Source organism: Astyanax mexicanus, chromosome 11 (genome assembly GCF_023375975.1).
Source record: "Astyanax mexicanus isolate ESR-SI-001 chromosome 11, AstMex3_surface, whole genome shotgun sequence".
Lineage (NCBI taxonomy): Eukaryota > Metazoa > Chordata > Actinopteri > Characiformes > Acestrorhamphidae > Astyanax > Astyanax mexicanus.
Window position 1 is genome coordinate 3436177 of NC_064418.1, and position 15706 is coordinate 3451882.

The following is a 15706-nucleotide window of genomic DNA, read 5'->3' on the forward strand; positions in this document are numbered from 1 at the left end:
AACAAACTCATTTTTAAGTGATCTCCAGAGCTGTACATTACTTATAAGCTTGAAGTTCATATGGAATTTTCAGTCAGTATGTGTGTAGGGTCTTAGTCATTCACTATTATCTGGTGGGGGTTAAGAGTCTCTTCAGTTGAGGGTGGAGTTTGGCAGAGGTCTTATTGAAAAAAGGATGAGGGAGGGGTGAAACTGTTTCAGAGAAGCAGCAGCAGCAGCACATGAGCATGCCATCCTATGCCATTAGTGAAAGTTTATCCATATACTTACATACATGTGATGAAGAAATGATAAAAAAAACACTGATGTTCAGCAAATATTTAAATATCAGATCTTTTTTTGTTTTGTTTTTCATTAACAGAGCTAGTGTCTATTTCCAGATGTACATCATTTGATCATACAAGTTTTGTACCGTTTAGTCATTGATAATTGTTGTGATTTTGTTTTTTTTTTATTTAATAAAATGAATTGTTCTCTAACCCAATTGTGTCAATCTAAATAAGGGTGATTTAGGGTTTGTCTCTTACCATTCCTTAATCAACAGTGTTGGCAAATTTACATGGACTTGCTAACATATTTGAATATGGTGAACAATATTATACCCTGAAATATGGTACTTTATTGCCGTTTTAAGGAAAATTCACACTGTTCTCATTTCCTATTATATGTCTACTAGAGACAGATTATATTTGTCCAGTATCATTTATTTTACTTTAATCCTGGATATATGGAGATATTTGGAGCGCATTAATATTATTAGTAGTACCATGACATTCTGGATCATTAACTTCTGTTGCAAATCTGATAATTCTTGTATTTTTTATATCTCAGTATATATATATATAAACATATGTGAAATAATAGAATTTAATTTTCATTTTGTTGCACTAGTGTATTCTTGAATTTATTTTTTTATTCTGTGTTTTGTCATATCGAGTATCATCACAAAAATATCATGAAATATTGTGATATTTTAGGGCCATAACCCATCAAATGATTTAGCCACTTTAAGGATGTTACCATTGTATAATTTTAGCAGGGCTTATGGATAGCATACTCTCAATGTCCAAATGTTTGTTGGATAAGTCAGGAATGAAGTGCGCTGTTGGGCATCCAACATTCAGACCTTACCAATGCTTTTGTCATTATATATGTAAAATCCCTTCCCTTGGCAGTAGAGACAGTTATTCCAACAAAAGCTGGATAAGCTCTTTAATTTCCTTGATTTTGGATGAAACAAATAATTAAGTTTTTTATAATATAATTTCTGTTCATATAGAAGTACTATAAAAATTTAATTTAATTTAATATCACTGAATCTGCAAATTTATTGCAAACAGATTTAACTTTCTCAAAGTAAAAAATGCTGCAAAGAAATGTACTTTTTTACTTTTAAACAACTCAAATTCAACTGTGCTCATTCTGTTTTTTTGTGTGAAACCCTGTACAGTTAATCTATTTCATATCCATGTTGCTTGAGTATCTTTAAATGTACATTATATATATATGTATATATATATATTTTTTAAACCAATAATTAGCCTCTATATTTATCTAGCACACCACACTGCACTGAATTTAACTCCATCCCCTAGCTGTTGTGAAGCATAACCTACAGTTGGATTCCTGCTAATATTATCCCTCACATGATCCATCTATTTTGAAGGAGTGAAACTATTCTGAACTAGATTTTGACAAACAGCAGCACGCCAGACAGAAACCACACCAGACACCAGGGCTGATTTTTAAATATAAAAATAGTTTATAAACCATGCAGGCAGGATACATACTCTTCACCTCACACTCACTAAAACCCCCAATCAATCAATACTAAAACAAAACAAAAAAAAAAACATATCTATTTGTACATTGTTGTCCATACACTAGTTTGTGGTCTTACATCAGTTTATGTACACGTGGTTTTCCCCACAACCAAAATAAATACTTTATATGACGTCAAAGCATACATATTTTATTAATGATAAATAATATGTAACTCGCTAGTTTAAAAAAAGCAGTAAGGGCGTGGGGTGTTGAAATGGAATCTTTGCGGTCTAATGTGGCAGATACCTCACCACTACAGCAAATCTCAGGAGAGCAGTCAGGGAACTTTTTTTTATTATTTTTTTCCCCCTCCCGTCTTTTCTCCCAGAGTTTGGGCCCTTAAAGAAGCAGTGGATATCATAACTTGCAAGGAACTATGTGTGTTAAAAATCAACCTTTACAAATATATTGCACGCTTTTACAATAAAAACAGTCCTTGGTTTTGGACACTTACTGAGACACACCAAAAGATGTTACGTATTGTGCTCCCGTTGCGTCGATGAAAAGGCAGCAAATTAAATAAGGCACCTTACGTTCCTCTTCCAGACACTAGACACAGGTAAAATTATTGCTATACGAAAGTTTTGTTCAGACTTCAAGTAGCACTTGAGTGACAGAAAGCCTGTGTGATGCTGGTATGGAAGACCGCCACCTGCTGGTGATTCCTTGACTTGACAATGTGCACCCGGCTGCAGAATAAATCAATCAGTCAGTCAGTCAACACAGAAATACACTGTACCCTCTCTCTCCTTATGCCTCTCTGCTTATGTCTTATCCCTTTAAAAAGATCCCACATTATTGAACATCCATTCACAGGCTGTTCAATAAACGCAGGTTGTGTTTACACATGATGATCATGGTGTAAAACAAACATCCCTCCTTTCCTGGACTATCCAGTTCTGCTCCGCTTGAAAGATTTTAATGTTTATGTTCATTTACTTAAAAAAAAAAAATACCCAATGACATGAGGGAAAAGTTAGAGACCCAGTGTTATGCACACTTCTGTGTTTTTTTTTTTCTTCTAAGAATATGAAGAGCTTGTTCATTAACTAGCAGTTGAATTAGATATGCTAGATGCACTCAAAACACAGAAATGTGCATATATTTTTTTTTGGGGGGTCCTCAGGCTAACTGTTCAGAATCTCCTCTCCTGAAAAGCCATTTCTGTCTCGTTCCCACCGAAGCTCGAATGTGCTTAGCCTAAATAACACAGGCTCCATCTATCTCCATGTCCTTCGCCCTGTGCATCATCCCCAAAACCAAAATTGGTTCACTCGCTCCTTCAACAGCTGCCATTAAAAGCATTATGGCTCAAGTGTACTTTGAACACAGTATGTTACCCACAGAAGCAGGAGTGAGGCAGATTGGCAGGGCTCAGCAGCCCAGAAGTTAGATCCAGCCACAGAAAATATAATAAAAACATAAAAATCAAATGTTTCGTTTGGACCAGGCACTGTAGTTACTGAGGCACGTGAACTTGTCACCATAAGGCTCGACCCTCGCCCTCCCTCCAACAGCCCCCTTTCCCAGAATCCCCCTCCCCGCCAAAGAACGCCCTCTCGCCCCGCTGGCCTTGGAGTGCACAGAGAGAGGCTACGTGTGGTGGACCTCGTGGAACATTAGCTCACGTGGTATCTGCGTCTCAGGGCCGTACAGTTTGCAGGCCCGTCGCTCAAACGCAGACACCATCTGCTTAACCACTTCGTCGAAGAACACGGTGGCCAGCTGAGAATGCAGGAGTGAGCGGAACTCAAAGGAAATCTGCAGCAGAAAAAGAGAAAGAGGAAGAGAAAGGTAGGAACGAGAAGAATGAGACATAATTTAACTGAAAAATAAAATAAATCATGTAACAATGAGAATGTGTGTGTGTTTCTTTTGAACTTATAGATTGAATCTTTAAATTGGGAATATGCAATATCAGTATAAGCAGAACAGACAATAAACCAAAGCATTTATAGCATTTCATAGAACGATTAAGGTGACAAAGTGCCACTGTCCTACTAGTTACACCTCCCTCCAAAAACATTGAAACAGTGACATCAATATTTTTATTTCTGCAGCAGAACGAAATCTGAATTTAATAAATTATTAACAATATTAACATTAAAAGATGAATTAGACAAGAACATTTCAGCTCCTATTTAATTTATATCCGGATTTATACCCGCACCAGATTTAAACCCGATTTTTTTTTTAGTAAGTAGTCTGTAGTTAAAACTGTTCAGAATGATGTTAATTAACGTTGCAACACTTAAGAAGACCTATTTTTTAAGAAAAAAATGTTTATTATTAAGAACAGATCTCTGAAACATTAAAACACAAACATGTTCCACAGGCCTAAACATGGGTAAATTAGGCTACATGAATCTAATTTAATTTAACAAGGTTTAAGAATAGAACATTTCTAATCAATTATTTTTATATTGAGCTTATAGTCTATTGTGATTATCACAACATAGCTTTATAAAAAAAATAGCATTAAAAAATAGAAGCCTACATCACATACTATTTTCTCGAGCCTGACCCGACACAGCCTGGCCCGAGGAACGTGGGGGGGAAATCTTGGCCTGGCCAGGTCTGAGTTTGGGTCGGGTTCAGGCAAAGAATCTAAGCTCTAAAAGATAGCACATTTTCGCTGAACCTATTAATTTAAACAGTATTTAAACAGAAACTTATAGTTAGTTGCAAATGCTTTGCTTGCAACAATTGGATAAAGCCTGTGACCCACAGTCATTATTACTCACTGGTAAAACTTAATTCAGGGCACCTTTCATGTTCCTCACTTACAGGGTTCACAAAAATGTATATCAAAGTATGACCTTATGATCATTTAAGCCTGAACTGCCCAGTCATCGCCACAGGCTCATACATTTACATATTCCATGCAGTCAGGGGGCAGAGTCCAACGTAAAAAATTAACCATTAATGTATACGAGTCTGTGTTACTTACAGCAAAGTCCAGGGTGCACGTTCGAGGGTAGCCAGGTAGTCCAGGACTGAAACGCCAGACTGTCTCCAGATGATTAAAGAGTTTACCATCAGAGCATGAGGCCTGCAAATCAGAGGAGAATCATCACCACCACTGATTTTGCATACAGTCCAAGTATGTCCAAAACAAAATGCTTAAAAAGGTCTTAACCTTGACCATATGAGGGCGCACTGTCGTAATAAGAGATGTGTAGTTCTCCACCACCGGAGGAAAGCCAACAGTCAGCTTGGCCTTACAGAACCCAGAGCGCCGGAAGACCACATCTGAGCGCTTGCACCATGGAACAAAATGAAGATAGTCCTCCACCTTGGCAACAACCTCATACATCTCCTGCATGGAATACCTAAAAACAGCAAGAACAAGAGAGAACATGAGTAACGGCCTCCAGAGTCAAATGGGTCACACATTACAATCATGCATACCTCTGAATGGAAACAACTGAGAGATTTGGGAGGAGACGTCATGACACAGAAACTATCAATAGAATAAAAGTGCACAGGGTCACAAGTACAGGACCATAACCCCCTCACCTCAGAAGGTATTAGACTGGAGGAGTTTTGTAAAGATCCAATGCTGCCTATTAGCAATTTGCCTTTTTTATGTAGTTTTTTATGTAGTTTTAAATATACTTAAATATTTTAAAACAGTGTTTTAAAAAGGTCTCTTTACATTTTTTTTTCATTTTATTTTAAAATGTCTATTTTTGGTCTCTAATATAAATGAATACCATGCAAGCCATTTTTTGTGTTTCTGTTTAACCCTGTTTTAGTTCACTGAATTAGCGGTCTGTGAAGAAAGACAGGATTTCAGCTCTTGCTCATGAATACACGCAAACATATCGCCTCTGATTGGCTAACCGCACTGCAGCAGAGAATGCAATCAGCGTGGGTTCAGCTCTGCCTTGAAGTTACAGCGAGGCCATGAACTTACAAGTAGCCCTAGACACTATGCTTTTCCTGAACAAATCGTTTTTCTAAAAATTTCTTTTTACTAGCTACTGCAGACAATGGGGATTAAAGAACAGTTTAATGTGCAACATGCATATACAAATTTTAGAGAGACCTATTATGCATATTTCACAAAAAAACAAGAAAAAGTGGATTTTAGCAGAAGGAGATCATTACAGTCTTTAAATCATTGAAGGGGAGGGGGGCACCTGGAGCAGGATTGAAAAAAAAACTGCTTTAAAAGGATGATTTTTGCAGTTTTTATGCACAGTCATCATGATGCAAAGACATGTTCAACAGGAAAAGCACAGCAGGTGATCGCTGGTGTCAAGCAGGTAATTCTTTCTAAAAGCTGATTTAGAAATTCACTAATGATGACGAATAAATGATTCACTAAATGCTGTTTCCTCAACATGCCTTATGCAGACGGTCTGGAGCTTCAGAGGAATGCTCCAAGTGCTCAGCTGTTTGTATGTAAACTATGGTGGCAAAGGCATTTGCAATGTGACACTTATGAGAGTGGTCTTGCTTATATAATATCTTGTCCAGTGTACACTGGCTTCAAACTTGAACTGCCAACAGAAGCTCTATTGCAGAAGTATTTAAAAAAAATGGAATTAAGTTTTGTTAAACCTTTGTTAAAGATATCCTTTAAACTAATAGCTGCTATACTATTGATGGCCAACTGCATACAGGTATTTCCAGCCCGCTGTATTACCAATACGATGTGTGGGAACATTAGAGAGTGGGATAATTTTAGACTTGGATAAATATAACAAAACATACGATAGCAGCCACATGGGAAGCATCTTACCCAATGATGCGCCTCTCAGAATACTCCTTCCTCTTATTAAAGGAATCAGCAAGGTTGAAAAAGCTTCTGGCTGGAGCGACTACGGCACGGCCAGACACAGTCCTCAGGAGAGGCGGCACTCTGGTCATCAAAATCCCACATGATGACAAATATCTGTTGGGGGGAAAAAAAAAAGCAAAATGAAAAATCAAGCCAAAATAATCATGAGGAATTTGTGAACTTGAATTAGCCAACGAGAACAATCCCACATAGAAAACAAAGTAAAAATAAAAACTAACAAAAAAATTAAAAGACTAAAGTGATTTTAGTACAATGGGAATATCCATTTAACAGCTAAACATCATTAAAATCTTTTACAATTACTGTACTGTAAATTTGCTTTGCAGCCTATTGTCCTCTGAAAGCATTTAATACTATACGCATGCCTCTCGCCCTCTAAAACATAAGATTAAACAAAGTAAAAATAGTAGAATCTAATCTAAAGCAGTCGGGTTGACTCAGCAGCACTGTTAACATACATTTCATTTACACAAAGACCTGACAGAACATAAAACTGCCTTATCAGTCAGCAGCCATGCACTTTCAAAGGTAAGAATCTAAGTATACCCACGGTCAACATAATTAAAAGCCATTCTGTCTGCACACATTTTTTTGGACAAATTTACAAATTTTACAAACTTAAGACTTTGTGCAGTTCCGTGATTGTTACATTAAAATCATTTAGTTTAAAATGTTCTCTCTTATCTGATTTATGCAAGTCATTGTATGTAGGTGTTGACTGTAGGTGGGGTCAGCTATTTTAATTTAATTACACTAAGCTTCACTTATAGCAAACAACTGTCTAACTGCAACAGAACACACACAAAATATATATACACACACATTCTAATTCTCAGTTTCTACATGCTAGTCTAATGTATAAAAAAAACAGCATTTTTGACATTGTAAATTCCTTCATATAGCCTAGCACATTTCACAGAGGTCACTGACAGAAAGGGGGGGGGGGGGTCACAGATGTCACAGATGTCAGGGGGCACAGATGTCAGATGACAAAATGTAAGATTCTTTTTTCTGTTTTTACTATTATTATTATTGTTATTATTAATAATAATATAGAAGTAACAGCTCAACGTGCAATGTCAAAAAATAAAACCAACCGAAACCAAAGAAGCAAGTTGTAACAAGTTTTAGGCCCATGCATGAAATTATTTTAACCGCTATATTTAGGAATATTTGTGTGTAGCACAGAGGTTCTGATTCTGGACTCAACTAGCAGACCTTCTTAGATCAAATCGCTGAATGATTTAAATACAAGCTATTATATGCAATAAAATTGACAAAAAAAGCTGGAGCTCTTAATGGCGTATTCAGTTCAAATAGTGCTGCAGTCAACAACAATGCTAGAGAAAAACAAATCAATACAGTTCTTCGAAATGTCTTTGAGACATTAAACCTTTGAATCTGGACTTGTTTTTTAAGATGACATGGTCAAAGTATATTTGAACAATGAGATTACAGACTTTAGGACTGAACTCATGGCATGCAAAAATAGTGTATTTACTGTTTTCAAGCTTCCTCAAGCAGCTTATACAATAATGTTCTAATTACATATGCTATTAATATTAAGCTTTTATTCCTTGAGGATTTTACATGTTTTTACATCCACCAAGTTAAATCTACTTTGGACAGCATCCCTGTCTGTAATTAGAATATTCAAATAAATTGTTTATCAAATAAAATGTACTAACAATTTGGGTTTTGCATCAATCCCTTGATGTTTTCCCAACGTCTTCCCATTTTGACATTACTGCTGATTACATTATCAATCCCTTACAGGTATGTCACCAATCTCATGGAGTAAATAAAAGGTTTTTACCAAATTGAAAACCTCTGGAATATAATCAAGAGAAAGATGGATGATCACAAGCCATCAAACCACCAAACTGAACTGCTTGAATTTCTGCACCAGGAGTGGTATAAAGTTATCCAAAAGCAGTGTGTAAGACTCGTGGAGGAAAACATGCAAAGATGCATAAAACTATGATTAAAATCCAGGGTTATTCCACCAAATACTGATTTCTGAACTCTTAAAACTTTATGAATATAAACTTGTTTTCTTTGCATTATTTGAGGTCGGAAAGCTCTGCATCTTTTTTGTTATTTCAGCCATTTCTAATTTTTTGTAAATAAATGCTCTAAATAACAATATTTTTATTTGGAATTTGGGAGAAATGTTGTCTGTAGTAGGGGTGGGCAATATTATATCGTATACAATATATCGTGACACAGAAATATCATGATATTAAAAGTCCATATCGTGATAATAGGGATGTTCTGTCTTAAAAGTAGTCTATTATTTACTGTGAAGCTTTAGGTGTATTTATTGTATTAAATTATTTAATTGGTTTAGTTTGCAGTTTATATGCATGCACTAAATATTCTGCAATATTATTTGCTGCATTATATTATTTTATGCTATATTATATATTTTGCCACATTATGATTATACTGTTATACTATTAAACTATATTCCTGAAATGAATTAATTATTTTAGTTTTCCTATATCGCCAAGTATATCATTATCGCAAAAATACCCTGAAATATCGTGATATTATTTTAGAGCCATATCGCCCACCCCTAGTCTGTAGTTTATAGAATAAAACAACAATGTTCGTTTTACTCAAACATAAACCTATAAATAGCAAAATCAGAGAAACGGATTCAGAAACTAAAGAGCTGTATTTACGCATTGTGTAGCTACAACCAGAAGCAGCTCAGTATATTTGGAACGGGTATCTCAATCTGATTGCTCATGAACACCATGTCTAATTTTAACCTCAGCCAAGGAAAAATTAAAACTTGACCAGCTGTGAACCCTTGGGACGGAATACAAACATTGCATAAAGCTGTAGGTGACACTAACAGCCAACTATGACGAAGGAGACGCTAAAGCAGTAGTATGTATTCTGGCCAGCAGCCCAGTGTAGTGTAGTGTAGGGGCCTGGCTGCCAGAAGTCGTCGTTTTCCATGGGTACAGAGTGTCCCTGGCAGCAGAGAGGAAGGGCAGCAGGTTTGCCTCACTCACAAACACTTGCATTTAGCTCGGGTATCACTGGACTGACGTCAGAGCAGGGTTTAATCACGTCACTGTTTAGGGTTTCACCTGGAGCTTTAACTATAGCGATGTGAAAGAGCAAAAAATAGCACAGATTTCCAGGAACGGCCATTACTTAGCAAGTCAACTTAACTAAGGGCAAATAGTGAGGAGTTTACTGCAGGAAACTATAGCTTAGCTCTATAGTTAACTTAACTACATTGCTCACTAATCTCAGAAACACAGGTAAATATATTCTACATTTTTCAGGCATTAAGGAGAGACTCTGGGTCCCTTAAATAATTCTGAGTTTATGCAACACTTTAGGAAAAGCTTTAAAGAAACATCTACACCTAATGGTTAAGAGTTAATGGCGGTTTCCTTTAAGAAAGCTTTAAAATAACAGTTAATAGGTTTTGTCTGCATGCATTTATCTTTAACGGCTTGTTATCTATCTATACTCAAACAGACAAAACAGAAAAACCTGTGCTGTAGAACTGTTATTTAGCTAGTTAGCATGACAAGTTATTCTGTCCACACACTACACGACCTTGAAAAGACTCAATACATATATATTAAGTTACAAATAATGTGTATGTCCATGCTGTGATTTATCAGAGACTGTTAGTTCTTGATTAATAGAATGCATTTTGTGTTCAACTCTGCCTATATGCTTCTTTCCCCCTCTTTTTTGCTACACCCTTTTATACAAAAGAATCCTAATATGACTGCTATACATTTGCCTTTGTTTTAGATAGAATTAATGCATTACAGAGCATAATTCTTGCAAAACGTGTATTAATTAAACTTGTTTGTATTAAAACTAAAACTGATTGTAGCATCAGTTATCTATCTATCCATCTACCTATCTATTCTAGTTTATAATAATTACAAGAGTTACTGAATAGTATTTCACTTAAACAAACAAACACAAAAGTAAAGCGAAAACTGCGCTGTGGAACTGCTAGCTAGTGCTAGCTAGCTAACTAGCTAAGCAACTGTAGCTTAGTCAGTGTAAAAACAGATGTTTGCACAGAACAGGCGGATAATAGAAACAACGTTTAAGCAACGTTTATTTCTTGTGTCAATGACAACACTATATTTAGTTAATGCATATTAAGGTATCCAATAGTCTGGTAGCTAGCTTATTAAACACTGGCCTCAATTATTCTCGTAATGTAGCTAGGTTAGCTAGCTACTTAAGCTAACTAAATTTTACCGGTTACATAAAACAACGCTAGCTAGCTAAGCTAACACCGGTAACAGCTGGTTACAGTTAGGTGAGTTAGCTTAGCTGACTAACAGCGCTAGCCCCAGTTTCACTTTCTAAGCTCTGCTTGTTGTAGCCTGTTATTAGTTAAATTAATTAATTAAGCTAACTAGTTAGGTTAGTTAACTAATTAACCATTAAACAGCAAAGTTAAACATGTCCCTGGGTTACTGTTAGCGTTAACTGGCTGACTGCCATTAGAATCTGTACACTGCCGGTGTCCTGTCGAGTTTTGCCCCCCATCTATACGTGCTTCTCTACGGCACTGCGCATGCGCCGACTAACATTTTCTAATGTTATATTGTTTTTATGATTAAAAATATATATTTTTGGAGCACTGAAAAATCTGCTTGCATGTTAAAAAACACAGTAAATAACAGTTAAAAGTAATCAACTATAAAACAAAAAAAACGGCTTCTAATCACTCAGGGTATATGACATTAATTTTAAGTGTAACGTTAACCCGATACAGAAGGTACGATATCCACATATCGTACCTTCTAACTTATAATATGGTGCTTTTTTTTGTTTTACATTTTTAACCTTTTAACATGATATACTACTAAGGTAGCACGGTTCGACAAGGTAGCATAACTCGACAGAGCACCTGTTAACGTTACCTATCCTACTTAGGCTTATGCTGAGAGTATTTTCAAATAATGTTTCAAATATGCTGTTTCTTGCTATTTTTAACCTTTTTTAAAGTTGTATAGTACTAGGGTAGCAAGGTATGACAAGGTAGCACAACTCGACACAACACCTCCAGCTAATATATATCTGTACATCAGCCAAGCTAACACAGGTTAGCATAAGCTTCCTTAAAGCTGCTGTAGCTAGTTACAGACACTGTAAGCCGCAGTGACCAGCTGTTAGCATATGTAGCTTTATTTTACCTCACTCCATTCCTCCCAGGAGTTTCCCGAGTTGCTGTGGAGGGTAACTGTTTAATACATTCTGCTACCGCTCTCCGCAAACACCGGGACCCTCTCGCCATCTTCACTTCAGCTCCTTTTCACCTTCCCCCTCTCTAACTACTCTACAAGCGCCCAAGCCCCGCCCTCTCCACTACGCGCCCCGCGAACCAGAGAGCGCCATTGGACAGAAGCAGACAGGAGCAGTTCCCTGGTTGCTGCTGATTGGTGGAACTCCCTGTCAGTCACCGTGTCTCCTGACGTGCCGCTCCGCGGTGTGGGAGGGTTGCGTGCGCAGAAGAGTCACGGGATGTGGGATAGAGTTGCCCGGACTGGGCGAGCCCGCAGCGCATAGCTACAAAAGGTTACAGCTAAATTTGTTGAGGACACATTGTAAAAAAAGCTCTTGTTATATATTAACATAATACATTACCCATACATGATAAAACCATCAATGTACGAAATGCACAAAAACAAAACAGAAAATGGTGTAAAAACTATATATATGCTGTCTTATAGTAGTTATTACATAAGTGCATTTAAAATTAGGGGGTAGTCCAGGTCTAGAAAGTAAAAATCCATCCCAGGATTTTGTTTCACCTGCCCAGGAGGCTTTGCTGCAGCTCAAATGGATTTTTACTTTCTGGACCTGGATTTCACACTTCTAAACACTGTAAATAACACTGTGATTTAACCTTAGCTTTAGTAATAAGGAAATTTCATTTCAGTGTTATTCTGATTCCTATTCTGATAGGAATGATTTATTCATTTAACGGCTTTAAATGGGAGCTCTTCTACACTCCAAATTGTTATAGGTGAAAGGTGTTCCTATTAGATAATAATAATAATAATAATAATAATAATAAGAAGAAGAAGAAGAAGAAGAATAGTAAAATTACAATACAAACAATGCACATAAAACCAAGACATTAAATCAATGATAAATCAATGCACACAAATAAATATATTCTAATTTTAGAAATAAAAAAAATCCAAAGACGATCCCGCTCTGTTATTTTACATTGACAGAGACAGTTTGGAATATTTAGTAGTGAGAAAATTTCATGACTGGAGTTCACTGAACTCCTGAGATGCCTAAGTATTTGGTTTTATACACCTGTGGCCATGGAAGTGATTGGAACCTGAGTTCAATTATGGGTGGATAAAATCTTTTGGCTTTATATATCATTATATTATCATCACACTGTCCATATTCTAATGCTGTTACTCAAAGGTCCCTAATGACAACTTTACAGGGGAAGGAGTATACCTAGTATAGCAACTTAGTAACTTTCAATGAAAGATTTGTACTGATCCAGCCATTTCAATTATTTAAATAATGTCTAAATATGCTGGGAAAATTCACATCCAGAACCACTGTAACTTCTTTGTTACTATAAATAAGTCTAAAGGTCCTGCAAAAAGTAACTAGCATTGCTCAGTTTGTTTACATGACACATGTGATGCTGGTTACAGCCTGATCCACATCACCTTACAGAACTCCTTTAATATGCACAATATTTCAATATTCCAATCTCTGGTCTACTATAATTTACTACAAGCATTGTAACATAACTGCACTGACACACTGGCAATTAAATATATATATGTAATATATTTAAGGCTGCAAAGTATACATCTACGTTGCTTTCACAAATCTGCAAGATAAAAGCACCTTAGCAGGCAGCATTTTTATACAACATTCAATTAATAAACGACTAGGGGCCTGATTAGCCAACATTTAATCCATCTCAGACAGCAGAAGCAATGGCCCCAGTTGAAATCTGATTGAAATCTGATTTTGTCACTTATTAAAGTGACAAAAAAAGCAAAAACAAAATAAGCAAAAACAAAATAAGCAGAAGCAAACAAGACAAGCAGTAAATACAGAAAAAAACACAAAATACACATAAAAGAAGCAAAGACGTATAAATTATATGATTAATATGTTTTTTGTTTTGAAGTTGCCAACTACACTTTTTAGGGTTCAAGCACCGAAGGTGCGTAGAACCCTATTGTTATTGCTAAGATTTTTAGGGTTCAAGCACCGAAGGTGCGTAGAACCCTATTGTTTTTGCTAAGATTTTTCTTATTATTATTATTATTATTATTATTATTATTATTATTCTTTTTCTCCTGTAAAAACAGTTGTGCAGCCTAAACCGTAAGTCATAGAGAAATGAAACTTGGTAGGTAGATGTAGGATCAGTGCATCTCGGTGGACAACAAAAATGGCACCGATTGGTCAAGTGGTGGCGCTATAAACAAGGAAATTCATTTTTCACAATTTTCTCAATAACTCAAAAACCATAAGACCTACATTCAAAATTCTTTTTTTGCTGGATTCCTTGGGTCAATACCAACAACTTTCCAATTTGGACCATGCACTTCCGTCTATATAGATTTTGTGCTAATTTGCATAATATGCAAAACCTACTTTTGCAAACTAGTCCTAGGATTTTTGACCAATCCTGGCATGTTTGGTATCAAAACACTCGTGAGAGCATGCGCTTCAATATTCATTAAGAAAAAGTTGAAATATGTAAACAATATGGCCGCCATATGCAAATTAGTCCTTCCGGATATATGCCCCATTCACTTCAAGAGGTAAATTTGGAGCACTGTTTCTCAGCAACCGTGCAACCTAGCAAGTTGAAACTTTGCATGCAGAATCTAACATACAGCCTCTAAAGGATGTTCAAAGGGCAACTTAATCAATCAACATGGCTGAACACCATCAGCCAATCAGCATTCAGCAGACATTTTGGCAGGCTGAACGTTGCCCAATCTGGATGATATTTGGCAGTTATGTTCAGGTGGAGACACTGTAGTGACCTGCAAAGTGCTGAAACAATCCGCCCACTGGGGGGCGCTGTTCCAAAAAAACGAGTATATGTCAATCATGCTGTACTATTTTGACATCTAATTGTTTTTGCCATATTTAGTACAGTGGGTCTGACAAATTTCTCAATACAACTATGTTTAAAAAGTGCTTTGTTCATTCATAATTGCTAATTGTTTGAAAATAGCTATATTGAAACTACTCTCTGGATATTTGGCCTATCACCTCCATTTCAGTCTTGCTGCACACTGTAGAGTCTCTAGGTAAATGTTCATTAAAAACATTTGTGAAAATTTCACATACAATACTCTCCAGGCATCAAGCAATCTGTGCGTCCTTGGAATTTCTAACCTAAATTGCTGTAACTCTGCAGTATTTGCTGTAATCTCACAATGTTAAAGACCTCTGTACAATATCACTTTGATGAAGCACCATTTAATACAGAACTAGATTAAGAATAACTTGACATTACATGTCATATCAGAACATTCACTCCTTTGTGCCTCTTCTCAACATTAATAACAGGTGAAAGACTTTTGATCATTTTAAATGTGACAGAATGTCTCCAATTGTGTTAGACCTTCTTACACATCACCATCCTATGCTCTAGTAGGCACCATTGTGCTAGTTGGTGCTTGATGAAGCGCCATTTAATTCAGAACTAGATTTATAATAACTTCGTAATTACATGTCATATCAGAACATTCACTCCTTTGTGTTAATTTAAACTTGTTTGGTCAAACATTTCAGCTTGTTCTGCAAAGGTTCAAAGGTCAATCTGAATACCACTTTGTGAACATTCTGGTTGAAGCCACCTGATCAATACCAATAACATGTAGACACCTTTTGACTAGTTCTAACTCACTTAATGAATATCCTACAAAGTTCACTAGATTTACATGTGAATTTAAGCACTGATCAGGTTGAAAGGCCTCTGCTCAACATTAATAACAGGTGAAAAACTTGATAATTTCTAAATGTGACAGGGCATCTCCAATCATATTAGACCTTCTT

The 15706-nt window shown here is 36.3% G+C and overlaps 1 protein-coding gene across 2 annotated transcripts; it reads right to left on the reverse strand.

Moving 5' to 3' along the window:
- Positions 1 to 1739: 1739 nt before the first annotated feature.
- On the reverse strand, positions 1740 to 11982 carry coq10b (coenzyme Q10B). Of its 2 annotated transcripts, XM_022680641.2 has the most exons (6): positions 11833 to 11982; positions 6575 to 6727; positions 4964 to 5156; positions 4775 to 4876; positions 3453 to 3585; positions 1740 to 2513 (listed from the first exon to the last, which is right to left on the reverse strand). In XM_022680641.2, the coding sequence occupies exons 1-6, from the start codon at positions 11931 to 11933 to the stop codon at positions 2413 to 2415; spliced, it is 783 nt and encodes a 260-aa protein (XP_022536362.2). In that variant the 5' UTR covers positions 11934 to 11982; the 3' UTR covers positions 1740 to 2412. The 2 variants fall into 2 exon arrangements, with proteins under 2 accessions (XP_022536362.2, XP_022536363.2); XM_022680642.2 differs by having other exon boundaries at positions 1740 to 3585.
- Between the last annotated feature and the right edge of the window lie 3724 nt (positions 11983 to 15706).